General features: G+C 38.3%; 1 protein-coding gene across 1 annotated transcript in view; it reads right to left on the reverse strand.

Annotated features, from left to right (window-relative positions):
- Positions 1-3,489: 3,489 nt before the first annotated feature.
- Positions 3,490-20,641, reverse strand: part of SGIP1 (SH3GL interacting endocytic adaptor 1) — a 214,341-nt gene continuing 197,189 nt past the window's right edge. The window contains exons 20-25 of the mRNA XM_059689264.1: positions 19,502-19,657; positions 17,402-17,534; positions 12,209-12,411; positions 11,065-11,129; positions 10,316-10,480; positions 3,490-9,314 (exon numbers count right to left, since the gene is read on the reverse strand). Coding sequence (XP_059545247.1) covers positions 9,292-9,314; positions 10,316-10,480; positions 11,065-11,129; positions 12,209-12,411; positions 17,402-17,534; positions 19,502-19,657 — 745 coding nt within the window. The 3' untranslated portion in view covers positions 3,490-9,291. The remainder of the gene's footprint in view (positions 9,315-10,315; positions 10,481-11,064; positions 11,130-12,208; positions 12,412-17,401; positions 17,535-19,501; positions 19,658-20,641) is intronic.

Genomic DNA, 20,641 nt, shown 5'->3' on the forward strand with positions numbered 1-20,641 from the left:
CCTCCAAACAGAGCCCTCCGCCCGCCCGCCCCGGGGCGAGGGTAGCTGCGTGGCCCCCTGAGCCGCCCTAAGGACATCAAGGGTCCATCCTCCCTGCCCGAGGCGCCGCCCAAGCCCGGCTGCTCCCTGGAGGGGAACCGGGTCATGCTATTCGGAGGAGGACATCTGAAACCCCAAGAGTCCTCATCCAGGTCCTCTGCCGATATGACATGTCCGCGGCAGGAGTGGGTGCTGCGGAGCTCCCCAGGACCGGAAATCCGAGGCCAGAGAGAAAGTCAAGCAACCCCTTCCCTCACCCAGGCTCCTGCCGCCGCTCTGCACCGCCCGCTTGCGAGGCGCAGCTGGCTGAGGATAGGGGTGCTGAGAGCTTACATTTACCAGGTACTGGCAAACATTTTAACTTTATTGCTTTACTTAGGATTCCCAACAGCTGTGTCAAAGGCTTGCCCTTCCTTTACAGGTGCAGAAAATTGAGATTCTCAGATACTAAACAGCGTGCCCGGGGCCCCCTGGGACTCATGGGCTTCTCGACACCACTCTTCCCAGCTCCTGAAAGTGTAAGCGACTTTGAAGTGGAGGTGGTTTGCGGCTGAGGACCTACCTGAAGTAACTCATAGACCCTTTCTCCTTAATAACGACCCCTTTCCTAACTCCAGAACCCCCTCCTCAACCCAAAGCAAACAAGAGCGAACTCTGAGGGGATGTTCAAATCATTGGGGGCACAAATAGGGCCATGCTTCTAAGCACCTCCCTGGCACATGCTGAGTGCGAAGTGCAGCTGGCATCAGCTGACAACAGCAATGCGCTGAGATAACAGGAGAGGCCCGAGGGCTATGGCAGTGTTTGAGAAAGAACATTAAAGTGTTCTGGCTCATTTCGGACCCTATTCACATAAGAACAGGAAAGGATTGCTTACTGAATATCTACTGGGCACAGGATAAGAAGGTTTAGGGGACTGATGAATATTATCTCTTTTACTCTGTTCAATGACCTTATGATAAAGTGGCATTAGTAACTCCGTTTTTTAAAGTTTCTTTTTTTTAATTAAAATTGTTTTAGAGAACGAAGAAGGCGGGGGGGGGGGGGAGAGAAACGTCGATTTGTTGTTCCACTTATTTATGCATTCATTAATTGGTTGCTTCTTGTATGTGCCCCATAGGAGAGCCAATCCGCTGGGGTGGGTGGGGAGGGGGGAGCAGGGAGAGCAGTGCTGTGCTCTAACGGGCTGAGCTACCTGGCCAAGGCCTCCTTTTTTTTTTTTTTTTTTTTTTTTTTTTTAAGGAAATGAAGAATCGTTGATTAACATGCTCAAGTCTATTGTTAAATTAGAGAGCTGGGACTTGTCCCACTCCAATGCCCTTGCACAGTGTCACACGTTTTTCTCACCTTGCCCAACCTAAACCTGCAGTAAAGTTTTCTAAAAACGTGGGCAAAATTTTAAGAGGCTGGTAATAAAAGAGGTTCACAGCTGAATGTATTTTTATAGTTTTTATTTTTCAGGAAAAAGAAACCCCACATTTAAACATTCACTCAGATATTCCATCTTGTTCTCACATATAATTAAATTCTGTTCTGAAATGGGAACCTGACTTGCAGTAATGTGCATGATCAATAATTGCATATTCAGGATTGGTGAAATGGGTGATTGGGAAAATTATGAAGGAAAAAAACATTTGTAAAAATCATTATTTACAAAAAATGATATCCACACCTTTTCTAACTTATAAGGCAAGTAACGTTAAAACGTTCTCATGCTGATCTTCAGTAAGTCAACACGGCACCTTCATGCCACTGTTGCTCAGCGGCGCGCTCTGCTGTGGGTCCTGGAGGGACAAGCAGGTGCTTCTTTTGCTGGCTTTGTCTTGAGCCAGCACAAAGCAGTGGGGCTTTATCACAGACAGAGCAGTAAGGGCTCTGGGAATCCAGTGTTCTTTGCTGAATTATTCAGGAGGAAAGAGCCAGGCATCAACATTTCAACTAAATTTAAAAAGTATTCGTATTTTAACCCACAATTCCTTGTATAAACATTTTATGCCCAAGGCATTTTGTGAAATTACATAACTGTAACAAGGTCATAAGTCCAGCTGATGTTTGCATCAAAGATCATGGAGAACTCTAAATACAGGCTGCCACCAACTCATAGTGTGTACTAACAGCATCTTCCTTAGAAAGACATTTGATTGAATTTTGTTACCTTTACAAACACAGCAAAATTTCTTTGAGATTCTTTTCCTAGTTTCTCTTATTGTTAAAAAAAAAATCATGCCTTACATTACCACTGTGTAGGCATGAAAATTAAAATTTGATCATTTTTTTCATATAGATCTTTTCCTATACAAAGTGAAGAATTAAAAAAAAATTTATATTATAACCCAATAATATTCAAATAGTTTAAAAAGTCAGCTCTAGCAATTACTGCTCGCCCTGTAGTGGAGACCTGCCATAGATACGATTAGTATATCATCATACCAACACTTGGTTTTTCAAGAAAAAGTACTCAACAGTAATTTTCCAACTCCCTTAGAGTGTATGCGAGTGAGAGAGGGATCAGATAGGAGCCAATCTCTTTCATGTATACCCATTAAATAAAGCAAGACTAAATACTGGCCTGCAAAATTAACACAGCTGTTAGAATTATCATTCTAGAATCTCATAGGAAAAGGAAAAAAATCTGACTTTGGACCTTGGAACATTGATTCCAAATGAGTCATTTGGTTCATTATCTAAAATAGTTTGAAGTAATGATGTATGAATAACACTAGACATTAGTTTTGAAAAAAAAGAAAATGCTAATGAAATAATATACAACTGAACAAGTGAGATGGAATTAACATTTGCATGATATAATCATTCATGAAATATTTGTAAATGATAAATAGCTTGTGATCTATCAAGCTGATTCACAAACTGAATGAATTAAAAATTGAATTACATTTAAAGAAATGTAATAATTCAGCTTTACTTTTTTCTGTCTGAAAAGTTTACTCAGGAATTTTTTTAAAGGAACTTTGTTAATTGTTTTGTGCAGAACAATTGATTTGAAAAATAAAGGAAAGCAAAAAAAAGAATTGTGAAATGCTCATTAATAGATTCATGATTCCATTTCTTAAAGCTGTTTAATAAAATATTACCAAAGATTGCTCACAAGTGTTAATTTTACTCTGCAAAGAATTTGCACCATCAAATAATGTTCAGATGTGGTCATAATATTTAAAATATTAAAACCATTTCATTATTTTGTTTTGAATATTTTAGGTGGTAAAGTTAAATTCACTATGATGTATTAATGAAATTTAAATTCACTTGAAATGTCAGGAATTTCCCTTAAAGTTGAAACAAAAAACTAGACCAACTATTTAAAGCCCTGCTGGTTATATTATTTGTAGTTGGTGACAAATATGTAAACTGGTGTTAAAACTTTTCTAAATTTCTTCTAGGTGTTTTTAGGGGAAAAAAGTGTTATCCTGATCCAATAACTTCATCTTAAACTTCATTAAAACAATAACATTTATTATCAATGTCCAAGAAGTGGGTACTATGGTATAGAATCATTTATTCTCAGACCACAATGAACATTTGCCAGAACCAGTAGAACCGAACATGATTTGGAAAATACTGGAATGTACTTATTTTCTTTTAGACATTTAGGAACACATAAAAATATATTTGCTTTTCACTGAAAACATCCTTTCTTTTAAGGTTACATAGACAATGTATCCAGAACAGGCAATGTATAACCCTAGGGACAGAAAGAGGTGATCAGAGATACTAGAAATCAAAGGAAAATACCCTTGGAAGTTAAACCTAGAGAATAAGTTACTATGCCCATGGTGAATGTCAACAAGGAGGTGCCTTTCTCTCATAGAATACTCATGTAAGATACAAATCAGGTATTAAACATAAGGGACAGTCAAGAGGTCTGCCCATAGATACTAAATTTTGACATTCCTTCAAGAAGGATGCTTAGATTTCAATTAGATATTAAAAATGCAACTGTAGCCTACAGAAGACAGAACATCAAAGCAATGGCAAAAGAGAGAAGCTAGTGGGTTTTTTTGTTGTTTGTTTTTTAATATTTAGAGACTTAAGACATTGTATTCTTCTCTCATTCTTCCTCTATATATTTCATGCACCAAAAGTAATGTAATGGTATCCATGTTCAATTCATGAGTGATTGAGTGAAATCTAAATGTTATTTGCCAAATTGGAAAAAAAAAAGGAGCAGGAAAATACAATAAAGCTTCAAGAGAGAGTGCACACAGTAAAAGGGGGTAGGGTGGGTCAGAACAGTCTCTTCATTCAGCGTAACATGAATTGATTTGTTCACTCATATCAACAGTTTAATTTGATTCATTCCAAGGAAACATGTTTACTTGTAATATTAACTTTTAAAGCAATATCTAGAAATCACCCTCATTTTGATATAAAAAAATCATGCTTCTGTTTTAAAAAATTGCTAATCAGAAAACCATGTACAAAATGAGAGTGTTTGGACTGAATATGATTTTGCTCCAATGCATAATTTTTGGAGAAAAAGAAAGCTTAATAAAAACAAACCTACAAACCCGTTCCTTAGTCGATATCTGCATAGTTTATGGTGCCATTCAACTTTCCTTGATAGCCTTTGATTATTTTAAAGAAAAAGAAAGGAAATAAAAAGGATTGGTGCAATTTTTTTGTAATGACATTAGTCTGTGTTTATAAAACATTCAATTCAAAGGCCTACAAGACAAATGGGTTGACTTATAGGTTAGGTGTCTGAGTTTCCTTTGCAGGGAGGGAGACATTTATTAAGACTGTGTGTTTGGGATGAACCACAGCTTGCAACCTCCCTACTGCTCCCTTTAAACATTCAAGACTTTGAAGACAAGGACAGAAATATGAAAATGAGAGAACGCATTTCAGGCCACTTTGAGACTGAGATAGCACAACAGGAGAGCTCTAAGGAAAAGAGGGATGTTCTTAGAAAAATCCACTTTATCTTTCTCCTTTTCAAGATTTGGAGAAAATTAAATGAGCTGAATGAAAAAAACAAATTCACTAGAAAAAATGATATTCAACTTACAATTTAGTATTTAAATTTTGATATAATGTCAGAGCTAAGAAGGACCTGAGAGATCTATTAGGGCAGTGATCCTCAAATTTTGGGTGCTTGTCAAAATATTTCTTTTTTTAAAAAATATATTTTTATTGATGTCAGAGAGGAAGAGAGAGGGAGAGATAGAAACATCAATGATGAGAGAGAATCACTGATTGGCTGCCTCCTGCTGGGGATTGAGCCCACAACCCAGGCATATGCCCTTGACCAGAATGGAACCCGGTACCCTTCAGTCTGCAGGCCAATGCTCTATCCACTGAGCCAACTGGCTGGGGCTCAAAATACTTATTTTTAAACCCCATTTCTAGAGATTTCTTTATTTAATATACATTTTTTGGCACATACTGTCTCTTAGGCTCCAGGGATATAGTTGTCATTAAGCCAAAATCATTGCCTTTTTTAAATAAATAACACAAGTGGTCCACATATCATATTTTGAGAAACTCATTTTTCCTAACGATTTTGCTACTGGAATTATCCTGATTTTGATACTAATTTTTCACAGCACCTTTACTTTGGCATTCAAATAGAATATGTATAGTACAATCAAACAGAAGAGTTTATGTTCCAGAAAGAGCAAGCAAAACAGGTCAGGGCTCCTTCTGCAGTCAAGATAACTGGGTTACTTCCAGTTGCTGTGTCTCTGGGCAAATTAGTGAATCTGCCTAGTCCTCAATGTCAGCATTTGTAAAAATAGGAATTCAAAAGAGTGCCTACAATTTGGAGATTGATATAAGGATTAAATGAGCTAATAGCTTTAGTGACTAGTACATGGTAAGCTCTCAAGTAAATATCAATTTTTATTGTATGTCAGTTAATAACTATGATTGTACCAGTGTCCTTGTAAAGTCCCCCAAGGTGATCTATCTGAGTCAGGTAGAATCATGGAATTCCAGATGTGGAAGAAACTGTATAGATCATTGAGGTGTTGTTATGCTGTGGAAACAGTGCTGGGAGTCGCGGGGTGGGGAACCCAAATTTAAACTGCTGGAGAAACTCCTGCGTTGTTTTGAGCTGTTTTGCCTAACAGGATTCCACGCACAATTCTAGTACAAAAAGTCCTGCTGTTAAGAAAAGCTTGAAAACCATTGGCAATCCAAATCCCTCATTGCAAAGAGGAGAAACTGAAAAGAGCAGTGATTTGTCTAAGGTCACACAGCAGAAGTTAGCGTCAGTGTAATGCAGTTACATTACTAGAATTGTGCGGGTTTCTTTGAAAAGAAGAAATGAAAATATATTTAATTATGGCCTCGAACTATCTGTAGATAAAGGTGGAGTAAAAATACACGAAACATTCGGCATTCTGGTCTGTTCTCTATTCACTTGAAACCATTGGAATGTGGACTTTCTTCCTTTATAGGTAAAATAGATTCCCAAATACCATGCAGTGAATTCCCATTTTGGCTGTAGGTATAGAGAAGAATAGAGCTTTAAAAATAATTTAAAAATTTAATCTTTAGGAATTATAAATTCCAATTATGATAAAATTCAGACTAATTCATAATGAGAATTTATTTTTAAAAATACCATGAAAATATGGAATTTATTTGAAAAGAAAAACATACTTTCCATTTTGCCAAAATAAAGCAGCATCATTCATACTTTCTATCTTGATAGAGCAGAACCTTTGTAACCATATTGCTCAGAACATGATGTTCTGGTTAACAAAACCTTTTCATTTTAACCCATAGTATTGAAAATGTTAATATGTACTAGCTCACGTTGTTCTGCTTTAGGGATTGATAATGAACCCGACTTAATGTTTCTTTTGTAACAGAGACTCTTGCACTGTCTTGGATCATTTTTTCTGACATGAATTCTTAGTGCATAGCACAATGGGTACAGGTGTAACAGGAGAATATAAACTACAAGAGTAAAAGAAAAACACCCAAACCTCCCTGATATGAGTTTGTTATTATTTAGCCTATTTTCTGAACTGAAAGAGATATATCCTCTATTGAGATTCTGGTTATTCAAGGTTTAGTAACTCTGAAATCACTGACTTTCATTCTGTTTCACAAAGACTAATTAAGAGATCATAGAATATCTTCATTGTTCCAAATTTTAGTTCCTGGAAACATTTGAATAATGTTAGGGATTATTGTAATCTATGTTTTAAATTACATTTTTTACAATATCAACAAAATTATTCTTTTATTAACAAAAAGTCCTTGTGTTTAACTACCAATTCACTCCAGAACCAATTGAAATAAAATAAATATAAAGAGCAAGACATGAGAACAGTAATATTTACACATTTTAATATGCTTTGTGCTAATTTTCAATATGTTTTTTTCACAAACTGATTACTTTAAACACATTTTTATATTTATATGCTGGATAGTTCTCAGTTTTCTGCAGTTTATTTTCCATTGGTTTTAGTGTTTGGAATTTCCCTATGTTTCATATATTTAAAAATTTGCATTCTCTCTTTCGGTTTCAAAATCAAATAGCATATCTTTAGATAAAAAGACTATATTAGTTATTTGTTTAAAAAACTTCAACACAAGACTTGAGAAGCCAATTGAGAATATCCTTCTAATGCAAGGCAGCTCACTTTGAACATCCTCTGGGTAGCCAGCACTGATTGAGAAGTACAAACACCAATTTAGAAAGTTCCACTGTGAACTACTGCCAGTCACAATCTCATTTTAAGAGTAAGATTCTAAAACTTAAAGGGGCTCAAAATTCTTTGTCTAATATGAGTAAATGTAAAGTAAAATTTAGCAACTCATGAGAAATAAAACAACTTATAATTACAGTTATTTAACAGTATAACCTAGAACACGAATTTGCCTATGTTTAAAATAAGCTCTATGACTTGAAGGAAGACTTGTGTTTTCAGATCAGAATGAAGGAAGGTTTTATAACTGGGATCCCTGAAGAAGTGCTTCTCTGTTCTGAATTCCCTCATCGTGAGGCCCAACTGAGTACTTGAAGTTTGTATTATACCTTGCAACAATAAAATAACAACACATTTTTTATAACTCTTTTTGATTCCCCCCAGAATGGCAAAGATTTATAGTTTCATACAATGAATTTTATCTAAAAGGACTTTATTACACAATTATGTGGAGAGAATTTCTTTGATAAAGCTTATTTTTTTTCCTTCCCAAATATTATAAATGAGTGTGATTAAAATTCTCCTTCTGGATTTAAATAGGGGACAAACATTTTTCCTGAGACTTTTGGTCTCAGCATTTTGCCTGCTGTGGGTGAAGAGGGAGATGCACAGCACCGGTCTCCACGCCCGGCGGGAGGAGCTCTCTGCTGAGGGTAACGGTGCAAGAGCTGCGAACCAGCTCAACTATGGGGAGTCTTGAAGTTTTAAAATCACAATTTTTGTTTTAGTCTGACTGGATGATTCAACAATCTCTACATTTGCTAAGCTGTAGAGAGAGGGGAAGTAGTTAAGACGTCAATATCTTCTTTACTTGATTATAATTTCATATACTTAAACTTTAAATATGAATTGCTTTCCCTTTATACACAAGTTATAAAAATAAGAGGCCCTGTTTACACAGTTTGCATTTTTATGAAATTTGCAGTTTGAAAAAAAAGCTTGTTTAAAAAGTGGTAATTAATGCTTTTCTTTGAATATGCTGTAACCTTAGAATGTTTTTCTGAAATAGTTTCTGAATTTAACCCACTAAACATTTGAAGATAGAATTTTTTATTTAGCACTAGAATAAAACATACTAAGAACTGAAAAAAAAAGTTTTTTTTCTGGTTCCACTTAATTTCCTTTGTATGTGGCACCCCCTTTGTGATAGCTATCAATATTATATTTAAATTTTATATATTGACAAAATTCAACCTACCTCTGTAAGTGCTGTGCCATTCAACAGTACTACTATTAAATTTACATACCACAGTTTAAATTACATCCATTTCAGGAGTGGTAAAATGCTAAAACTCAAGTGTCTAACTGCTTTACTGGAATGAGTACAATTTACAAATACAATAATTACATTTTAAAACCATAACAATATTACACCTAGAAGTAAATACTGTAGGACTGGTCATCATGGTACTGTGTGAGGGAAATCATTGCGGAAAAGTCATGGGCATTTCCAGCAGGTTTATCCCAAGTGCAGATTTTGATTTGTTTTCATCAAACCCAAACTGAAACCTGTTTCTCATACAGCAGTTCTCCATTATGTGAATCTTCTGAATCCTTGCACAAGATTTTATTAGTTGTCTGCCAAGTATTTTCCTGTAAAACAAAACAACATACCAGTAGGTTACCTACTATATAATAATCAATAAGGTGATTATTAAATGGCTAACATTTCTATTCCTCCTACATTAACCCTAGGAGCCAAATAATGCATATTTGATGGGTGAAATACTAATTATAAGACATCATATTTTTTGGGTGTTCAATTTTCCAGACCAGCTAGTGGCCTTTTCACATTTCCATATGTAAACATTTTTCACAAATTTGGGTTTTGCTCAGAATAGGTTGGGAGAGTTGTTTCTGGATGTGAGAATCCATCTTATTGTAGGAAGAATTGCCATATAATTACTTTCCAATCTGGGTCATTTCTGACAGTGAAAGGAGTGTAATTAGTAATTGTATCATTACAGCCGGCATAAAAACCAGAACTTATCCCAACAAATCGTTGACAGGTATATTCACCCCGGTACTGGGGAATCCCCTGCCAACAAACGGCCTTGTGTGCCCAAAACCCATCTCGCGGTCACATCGGCTCATGGGCAACAAGGTCCAATCTCCGGGGTAGATTCCTTAAGGTTGCTGTTAAAGAGGGAGATGGAGCCTCTTAAATCTCAGCTAAGCCTGACGAGTCTAAAATCTATGAAGATTGGAGAAGAAAAGTTTTCAGGTAAGAGATACATTCAAGGCAAATGACATTTACCTTGCTTGTCAATATAACAAAAGTAGGATTTGCTTCATTAACCTCAGTATACACATCTATATAGTGGGAATGATTAATGAGTGCCACCTAAGAAACAGAGCCAGAGCCAGAGCCATGATAAGTAGCCAGGGCTTTCCTAATTTCTAATTTCAGTCCACTGTCCAATTTTTCCTTCATTCAACGATTGGTTTGCTTTCTAATTGAGATAGGAATTGAGGGCTGGGAGGGGAAAGAGGAGTAGAAAAAAGATGAGGAAATCACAACCTTTTTCTTCGGAAGGAAGAGTTGCTGAGGCAACATTATTTTTGCAAATGAAACTCACAAGACACACACTCACCTGCAGCAAACCTTTTTTTGATGAGTGAAAATCGATAGCCTGCTCCAACAAGTTCAATGTCACAGCCAGAAAGGGTGCTTCCTTCACTCGTAAACTGCACAACCAATGGGGAAGGCTTGCTTGGGCCTTCAGATAACTGAAATCTTGCCAATAAAGAACCCACACCTATGAAAAAAGTATTATATAATTGCAAGACAATAGTCAACACCACATTCTGGGTTTAATTTTAGAAACTGTATTCAAAATTAAATAAACAAAATCTAACTTATCAGAAAACAGTATATGTTCTAATATGGTGATAAGATTTATCATTAAATATGATGAGTGACTCCTACTGCATGTAGATTCAAGTGTAATTCAGCCAAATAGTATTAAAAAATTTGGAAATATGCTACTCAGAAGGCAATGTATTCTCCAACCTATGATTGATATCAGAGGAAAGTAAAAACCTATCTAAACTATCAGAGAGTGTGAGATCTGATACAGAGTGGAAATAAGCCTAATTAAAAGCTCTTTATTTTAATGCTGAAAATATGATCTGTTTGATGTGGGTTTGAGGCAGAAAAGGGGAAGCAGAAGATTCATTGACGAATTACTTGCTTTTATTGGTTGATATACACATATGCCAAAATGAAGTGACATATTTTGCTTGCTTTTAGTATAAAGTGTATTTTGGTTAATAGTTACCTGATACCTGCAAATGATTTCAGCCTCAGATATTAAATAAAGTAAACCTGTGATGACATTACCTCCATTTTCTGACTTCTGAGAAATATCGGGAATTTTCCACAATATTCTTTGTTGTTCAGCATTCCTAAAAATAAAATTGGTAAAAAGACTTTTGCATTTGCAAGGTTTTTTGTTTAATAGATGCCCTATTTTTTCCAGATAGTGTTAATTTTTTTTAAAAAGGATTTTGAAGATTCCAGCTACAATTTAAACATTATCTACCTGTTTATCTATCTATCCACATATAAATTCTCTCCTTTCCTGTTCCTTATTGTAACAGGCTACAACACCGTCGGATAGATAAATATTTAGAGGACAATACGGTTAAGGTTTTTAAACACATCTACTGAAAAGATAGATGAGAAGGGTCAGTTCATCAGTTCAGGCCATTTGCATTGGAGCTGTTATATGGCTGGCATTCATTTTTAAAAAATGTTCCATTTTCTGCTTTTGACAATCACGTGGGAAACCCAGAACATTTTTCCTAGGAGCTGCCATTGGTACTCAGCGCCTATTCAGTCTCCGTTCCCAGAGGCTACAAAGCGAACCCTCCACTTCTCAGGCTCCCTGGCGTTCAGGGCCCTGGGTGCAGATTAGAATTCACCAGTCACATGCACTGCGTCAGCTCTGGAGAACAGGAGGGAGAGGGAGGCCTTTCTCCTGCTGCTTTCTTGGCTGTTTTCTGCTGCCAGCAACCTGAGATGTGGGGATCCGACCGCAACGCTCCAGTCCAGCCTGCAGTTTTGTGAGTGTGGAAAGGGAGTTAAGGTAGAGCTGGTAGGAACTTTCTCATCCTTCACCAGAGTGACAGTGGGTGTTCTTGAATTCAGTGGCTGCCCTGGCAGCCTCCTGATGTTCCTTCTTGGTGATGGCCGAGGCGAGCAGCTCCTCTGGCCGGCCGATGCTACGTCTTCCAGGAAACAGTCCTGGAGACCCAGCTTAAAGCTTGTTTTTCTAGCACGTCCACCATGTACGTGTGGGCATCTAAATCCCTGTGCTAAACCATTTTCTGCTTAAAATAGCTGCGGTGGTTTCTGTTTCTTTCCCTGAACCTGACACACAGGCCTGCTGTGGTCTCCAGGAGGAAACAAATGCTAAGAAGTCTGGGGTCCCTCTGTCCAGAGGAGCTCTTTGGGGAAGCCGAAGGGGGTTGGGGCTCCTTACCAGACTGCCGGGGGGAGCACGGCCTGGAGCTTGGTTACTCCCCCGTCGATGGGGACCAGGAACTGCACATTGTTGAGGGCCACCGCGGTTGTCATTGCATCCGTATTGTATTTGTAATCTATGCGCAGGTCGGTGCTGGTGGGCTCACACCGCCAGTTCACTGCCAGGTTCAGAGGTGTGGACTGAATGCCCTGGGCGGACACCTTGCCAAATGACAGGAAAGAGATAGTTAAGGCTCCACCATTAATCAGAAACAAGCCAGAAGCTAGGATTATCTCCCATAGGAATGTTCTTAGACATCAAAACGTTGTGCTGTTAGTGCCGCTCACAGATGAGCTGTCAGTGAAAAACACCATGAAGGGTGCCATGTGCGGGAGAGCTGGTGCTTCGGGGAAGTTGTTACAGATTAAAAACTAAAATCAATAATTAAACTCTCTAGTACTGTAGAGTTTAGAATACACTTTATGTCAGTTAAGGAGGTGGTAGAGCACTGGTTAGGGGCTGAGGCCCAGGAGTTAGACAGGTCTGGATGTGAGTTCTCATTGCCAGTTACAAGCTGAGTGATCTTGGACTAGTTACTAAACTTCTCTGTGCCTCAGTTATATCCTCATCTGCCAAATGGGAATGATAACAACAATATTTACCCATAGAGTTGTCGGGCAGATTGAAGATATTCATGGGAAACACTCAGCAAAGGGCCTGTCACAGAGTCAGTGACCAGTGCTTTAATTCATGGGCCCTATTGATATTCTTATCATATTTTCCCTTCACAACAAACCAGTGAGTTAGACAAAGCAGGTTATTGTTACTCTTTTCGGATGTGTCAAAATAAGGACTTGGTCCTCTAACCGGAAGTGCAGCATTCAGCTGTCTACTGTCAATTCTAGTTAGAATCAACTGTGAGTCTGACCAAGGAAAATCCAGGTTTGAAGAATCAACTAAAATATATTTTACCTAAAGCCAATAATATCAACTTGAGTTTTAAAGGCCCAGAATGAAAAAATCCACAATGTTATTATTCCTTGATTGTTCAATGTGACAACGAATAGCTCTAGGAAATTCTCCTTTTCTAAGTACGCCACCCTGCAGGAGCAATGGGGTGGTGTCTATGCCCTTGCAGTTTGATTCATGGAGTGTGAGTTTTGCTGATTTTGAAGACTATAAACAGCTCTTTATTGACTTTGCAAGGTCTGCACATATGGACACTATGGTGAAGTGGCCTGAGGCAGGAGTGGCTGCTGCAGAACCAAGCCCAGAAATGTGTTGTTTTTTAAATAAAATGACAGGCATGGCTTTTGAGGACAATTTCAGTTAGATAATCATTATTATGATTTTTTAAACTTTAAATATATTTTTTTAAAATATATTTTATTGATTTTTCACAGAGAGGAAGGGAGAGAGATAGAGAGTTAGAAACATCGATGAGAGAGAAACATCGATCAGCTGCCTCCTGCACATCGCCACTGGGGATATGCCCGCAACCCAGGCACATGCCCCCGACCGGAATCGAACCTGGGACCCTTCAGTCCGCAGGCCGACACTCCATCCACTGAGCCAAACCGGTTTCGGCAACTTTAAATATTTTTAACAACACAATCCTTTGCAAATGAACTTCTACTTAAAAATCTATCAGTTAAGATAGATCAAAAGCGGTGTTTCTGCACTCTGTCCACAGCAGTTCCAGCTTCATAGTGTGGTTCTCTTCAGCCAGGTGCTTGTGGCTAAGTGAGGGTGTGTTTCTGATTGTCCTTACTATTGGGGGATGATACTGGTGATCAGAAACTAAACATGCTGCAATTTGAGGGCAATCCCCCAAAAAACACTAGTTGTGCCTCCCACCTAATTCCTTGCATAATTGAAAACAACACAATTCAACAAGAGATTTTTCAGAGCACACTGTAACACAGAACAACTGTCCTAGGGACATTTACATTTTCCAAAGTACTTTGAAATATAGTAAGCTCCTCATACAACCTATAAAATATCTATGATTCTAGGTAGGAATCATTATTATCTTTAATTGTAGATGAGGAAACTGAGGTCCAGGGAGATGAAGTGCCCAAGGTCAGTGGCCAGTAGGAAGGTGACTTAACTCCAGAATTCAGTTTCTTGCCAATGTTATATTTATACACTAAACTCATATTGCAATAGGTGACTCTATATATTTTCTAGGTTCACTTAATGACAAATATGAAGAATTTAAAAATTTCACAGGATTTAAAATTTCAAAAAAACAATTTTAATTTGGATTGAAAATGTAGATGCAGGATTTGTAATGAAAGTTCATGAAAGAAAATAACTACAGTTTTAGTTTTACCCTGTTGGGCATAAGAACCATGCATGTGCCCCAGAATTTAACTTCCTATTCAGGGAAAAATTACATTGGAATGTCTTTTTCTTAACTCCTTTAATTTCTCTCAGAATCTTAAAGCAATCACTAAATACACTGAAATGCTTTGGGAAAAAGTTAAATGAAAATGCATTCATATTATCTTTTTTTAAAATTTTTTATTTTCTTGTTTAAAGTATTACAAATAGTAGTACATATGTCTCCTCCCCCCCCCCCTTTGACCTTCCCCTGGCCTCCCCTACTCCTCTGCACATGCCCTTACCCCACCCCTCCAGTGTCTTGTGTTCATTGGTTATGCTTATATGTATGCATATAAGTCCTTCGATTGATCTCTTACTGCCCCCCTCCACAACATTCCCAGCCTTCCCACTGTACTTTGACAGTCTGTTTGATGCTTCTCTGCCTCTGTATCTATCTTTTTTGTTCATTAGGTTATAATGTTCTTTATTATCCATAAATGAATGAGATCATGTGGTATTTTTCTTTCACTGCCTGGCTTATTTCACTTAGCATAATGCTCTCCAGTTCCATCCATGCTGCGGCAAATAGTAAGAATTCCTTCTTTTTTATAGCAGCGTAGTATTCCATTGTGTAGATGTACCATAGTTTTCTAATCCATTCATTTGCTGATGGGCATTTAGGCTGTTTCCAAATCTTATTATCTTTTAATTATAAAAGTGATGAATTTCTGTCACGTTGTGTGTTTGTTTAATATTATCTATATATATATAAAAGACTAAGTGACTGGCCAACTGACCGACCATTCAACTGACCAGTAGCTATGATGCGCATTGACCACCAGGGGGCAGACGCTCAACGCAGGAGCAGAAGCCACAGGCATGGAAACATGGAACAGACTGATGAATCTCAGAGCAAGGGGAGGAGGGGGAGGGTGGGAAGAGATTAACCAAAGATCTTGTATGCATACTAGAGTCCCAGTGCACGAATTTGTACACCAGTGGGGTCCCTCGGCCTGGCCTGCGGGGATGGGGCCGAAACCGGCTCTCTGACATCCCCCGAGGGGTCCTGGATTGCAAGAGGGCACAGGCTAGGCCAGGGGTGGGCAAACTTTTTGACTCGAGGGCCACAATGGGTTCTTAAACTGGACCGGAGGGCCAGAGCAAAAGCATGGATGGAGTGTTTGTGTGAACTAATACATGTTAACACTGCTGCTGGTGAAGGAGCGGAGGGGAGAGCAAGAGAACCCTCCGCTCTTTCGGCTCCGTGGGCCGGATAGAACAGCCGAACAGGCCGGATCTGGCCCGCGGGCCGTAGTTTGCCCACGGCTGGGCTAGGCTGAGGGGCCCCACCAGTGCACAAATCCATGCACTGGACCTCTAGTTGATAATAAGCTTAGATAATCCAATTCTTACAGAAAAAACATTCATTTGCATTTTTGTAAAATGTGCCATCATATATATATACTTTACTTTCAATGGTTTCCTTATGATATTATGAGTGCTTTTCAACCTATAGGGTGCATTATAATCACTTGGAGAACTTGAAACAAATACAGATATCTGGGTCATATCCTAAACCAATTAAGTCAAAATCTCTGGGAGTTTCAGGGCCCAGCAGATGTCTATGTCTGTATCTGTGTCTATATCTCTATGTCTATTTCTATATTTTCAAATAGATTTTAATGTAGATGTCTACGTATATCCTATATAATAAAAACCTAATATGCTAAGTGTCCAGTGGTCTGGTTGTCCATTCAACTGATCAAAGCGTAATATGGTAATGATATGCTAAGGCCGCTCAACCGCTCTCTATGGCATGCACTAACCACCAGGGGGCAGACACTCAACACAGGAGCTGCCCCCTTGTGGTCATTGCACTCCCACAGGGGGAGCGCCACTCAGCCAGAAGCCCTGAGCCAGGCTCATGGCTGGCGAGCGCAGTGGCAGTGGCAGTGGCAGGAGCCTCTCCCGCCTCCATAGCAGTTGGACATCCCCCGAGGGCTCCCAGAATGTGAGAGGGTGCAGGCTGGGCTGAGGGCCACTCCCTCCCCGCAACTGCACCAATTTCGTGCACCAGGCCTCAAGTCTATATATACTAGTAATTACCACAAGTTCAGAACTAGTATTCATTTACAAATTCTCTGGTGATTATAGATTTATGTTTAAGATGCACCAATTTCTAGTAAACTACAACTTTAAAAATAATATTTTTCCCCATCTTAAGAAAAATAATATAAACATATTTAATCACAAAAATTATAATACATTAAAGATAACCTAGGTGATCAAGTGGCTGGGAATTGATAGGGTACTCAGGCTGTACAGAATCCTGGTTTGAAAGCTTATTTAATAAGCCAGTAATAATTTGGGAGGAGGGCAATGCTGGAGAGAAAAAGAAAATTCTTTTATACTATATTGTGTTGTACCAACCAGTCTTTTAACATCAAATTATTTCTTATCATGAATTTTACTAGAATTTATTTCATAGGACTACCATATTAGGAAAAAAAACACCAGAGTACCTACATTTAATAATTTAAAATAAGAGGTTTTAATATAGTAATGTTCTTAACAAAATACAGTGAACAAGTTTATCAAAATTTATAATATTCACTGACGTAATTTTCTGCAACTTCATTCTGTGGCATGTTTTTCTAATATTTAAATAAAAATTTTACTTGTAAGTTTAAACTAAGAATATGTATGAATATTCTTGTCACCAAGTCTGCAAGTAGTCTTTTAAACTTTCTATTTTCTTATAATTATAGCTTTTAAATAATATTAAAAGAAATGTTATTTTATTTACTTTTATTTAATGTTAGGTATGTTAGAATATACATTTGTAATGTAAAAACCACTTCCTGGCCATATAAATAGGCTTACCTGATATTTAAGCATGTCCACATTATAATACGTAGCCTGGGGTTTTTGTTCAGACACTTTCTTTAGGTGAGTCATCAAATTTGGCATGTTTACCCAGAATTCCTTGCTATTGGCATCACTTTGGGTATTATCGCTATTCAATTGGGAAGAAAAAAATGATTATCATCTTGACATAAAGAATCATCTTAGCAAATTGCAGTCTGATTTCTACATCCATCTTTGACAATTTGTAGATTATATTATTAACAGTAGTATGGTTTCAATTCAATTGCAGTTCTAAATGGTATTAAGTTAATACCCATAGGGAGGCATTATTGTAGTTTTATGAATCTCAGTGAGTACCCAGTAATATTAACCAATCATAATGATAATTGGTTGCTTTGAAGAGTGAATTATTTATTAATCCAAACTTAATAGCTCTTTCTACATCACCAGTTTCCTCTGACTTAGACAGTTAATGCAATCAAATAGCTGAGTTTATTGGTTTTCTTTTTTTTCTTTTTTGGTATTGACTTGAACAGTAGTTTCTCAGAAATTACTGAGTTAAATTTTTGGCCAAATGTCTTTGTTGCCAACTGCGGAAAAAAGGGTGATACTAGAATTACCATGCTACCTTTTTAGCATTCACAATATATCACCTAAGAGCATCTAAGTCATAAAAAAGTCACTTTTCTTACAAGATGACTCTGGAATTTAAATGATAATTACCATGGTAGTTACAATAGACAAGCACAGTCTTGATGAACTGAGGAGTTTGTATTCTTATGAGAAGCATTAGCTTTGCTCAGGTGCCTGCCCACAGGTGACCCACCTGATATATCTTGAAAATGCTCTTCTCAATGACAAAAAAGTCACATAAGAGTGTGAAAAGCATTTGCTCACTTCCCACATAATGAGGAAACTGAGAACCCAAGTGATTCAGAAACTGGACATACAACTCAAGTTTAATGACATTTCACTTTCAGAATATTCTACGTCAAACAGTAGATATAATTTTCTGAGCACCTATTATGTGCTAGGCACTCTGTTAACATTTCATTAAAATCTATCTGTAAAGGAAGAATTACCTTCCTTTTTAAGGATGGGCAAATGTTATAAAAGAGAAAATTAGAGATTAAGAAGACAGAAGAGTGGCAGTGATAATGTTATAAAGGCAGGTCACAAGTAAACTGGCAGAAGTCTAACAAGTCAGAACAGCTCAGTCAAAAAATCATCAGAGCCTTAAAACTGCTACTGCTCTGTTGAGAGGGAGTAGTTTGGGGGTGGTGGGGAGCCAAGTCTCAGCATGACCTATGTGGTTCTGCTGGGCCCTGGTCTGGGTTGCTGCTATATAACTCGGGGCATGTAGGAAGAGAATCCTGGCCTCCCCTGAGACTTTGCCTCTAATCAAGCTGAGGTAAAGATGCTGATTCAGGCTGTTTACTAGTAAAGTGTTATTATCTAAAAACATTCAAGTTACCTAGAGCTTCCAGAGCTGTAGCTACACAGCAAGGCAGCAGATAGTAGTAGAGGGTCAGCAAAATTAAGTAATTTGCTTAAGTTGGAATAGCTAATAGGTAAGAGAATCAGGATTCCAGCCCAGGTCAGTGTTATTGTAGGTCATACTATCACACTATACCAAACAGAGGCACTCAGTTGCTACCCAGCAATGTCGATATAATTATGTTTCACAGAAAAGGTTTTCATGTTCCTGTGAAGAGTAACGCACAATTCAAATATCATTTGACTTTAAAGATGCTACTACAACAACAACTTATTCCTTTTATTGGGTTCATTTTCCACCATCCTTAGCCATTGTCTACTGATGATAAGTAAAATGGACAATAAATAAATTGTCACTAATACAGATTTTATTACTCTAAATCTCTCTCCAGCCACCTGAGATAGTTGGCCATTAAAATACGTATGTGCACAGATATACAGTCAATCACAAAAAACTTGGACAGCTGTAAAAGTTCTGAGTTTGAATCTACACACATATCTGAGCAGCAGTAATTGCTTTACAGTGTTACTTCCTTGCTAAGGTTTATCCCTCCCTTATCTGAGAATGAAGTGCTAAGCTACACATATCTCTAAATAAATTGTGCAAAATATATTTACCAGCAGAGAAGTTGGGGATTTGGCAGGACGTGTTCTAACCTGCTGAAATTTATCACCCGGAAAGTCAGGGCAGCTGGCGATGGGTTGTTGGCAAAGTGTCTGGTGATGCCGGCAGGGAAGGACAACACCATTTCTCCAGTAATCTTCACAATACATCTGGCATATCAAAACACATGAGAGGAAAGAGAGGAAGCACAGATCAGTATGCCGTGAATCAAAACAGTTGTGAAAAAGAACAGGTTTATGAACAGATGAAAGGTAAGCCCTTGCAACTCCTCTCAATATAAATCATTTCTAAGACTCAATGGTTTGTTTTAACACTTATCCAAAAAAGAGAGTGGCTGTTCCACTGGATGTCTTTTTAAACTGGAAGAAGAAAAGCTCAGCTTTTCTTTTGTAGAAAAGTCTACATGTTCCCCTCACAAATAGAACCATCTTATTTTGGTGGTTCTCTCTCTCTCTGATTTCTGAAGTTTTGACAGCATAGTCAAAGATATTAAATTGCACAATGTTATCACATTATTCACTGGGACTTATTTTAGTTCTCCGAGGGACATGATTGATGCATTGAGCATGTTCTTTCATGTACCCTTGAGGTAAACTTAAGCTTCCAACTTAACAAATCTGCATTCCATTAACTTGTCTATTTGGTTGAAATTGTTACACAGGAGTTCACACAGTAGGATGATAATTTGGAAGGAAGAATTTCTTTTTTTAAAGGCCTTAATTGAGGAATAATTGACATATAATTATATATAAACTAGGGGCCAGTGCACAAATTCATGCACCTTGAAAGGAACTGTGGGCCGTGAGGCTGCAGTGGACAAAGGGGCGGGTCTTGGCCCATCTTCTGTGCCCCTGCACAGCCCCTCCTGCTGCCCGACCCCCGGTCCTCTGTCTGCCAGCAGCCCTGCTCCTGCTGCCGCTGCTCCTACATGCCGATGGGACCAGAGTCAGGCACCGGCAGCAGGTGTGAGTGGCGGCTCTGGCGTCAGCTGTGGGCGTGAGCAGGGCTGGTCCCGGGCACCAGCAGCGGGTTTGAGCAGTGGCTCTGGTGCCAGCTGTGGGAGCAAGTGGGGCCGGCGCCAGCAGCAGATCTACATGCTGGGTAGGACCACGGAGTGCGGGAGCAAAGAATTT

The sequence above is a fragment of the Myotis daubentonii genome, chromosome 3 (assembly GCF_963259705.1).
Source record: "Myotis daubentonii chromosome 3, mMyoDau2.1, whole genome shotgun sequence".
NCBI lineage: Eukaryota > Metazoa > Chordata > Mammalia > Chiroptera > Vespertilionidae > Myotis > Myotis daubentonii.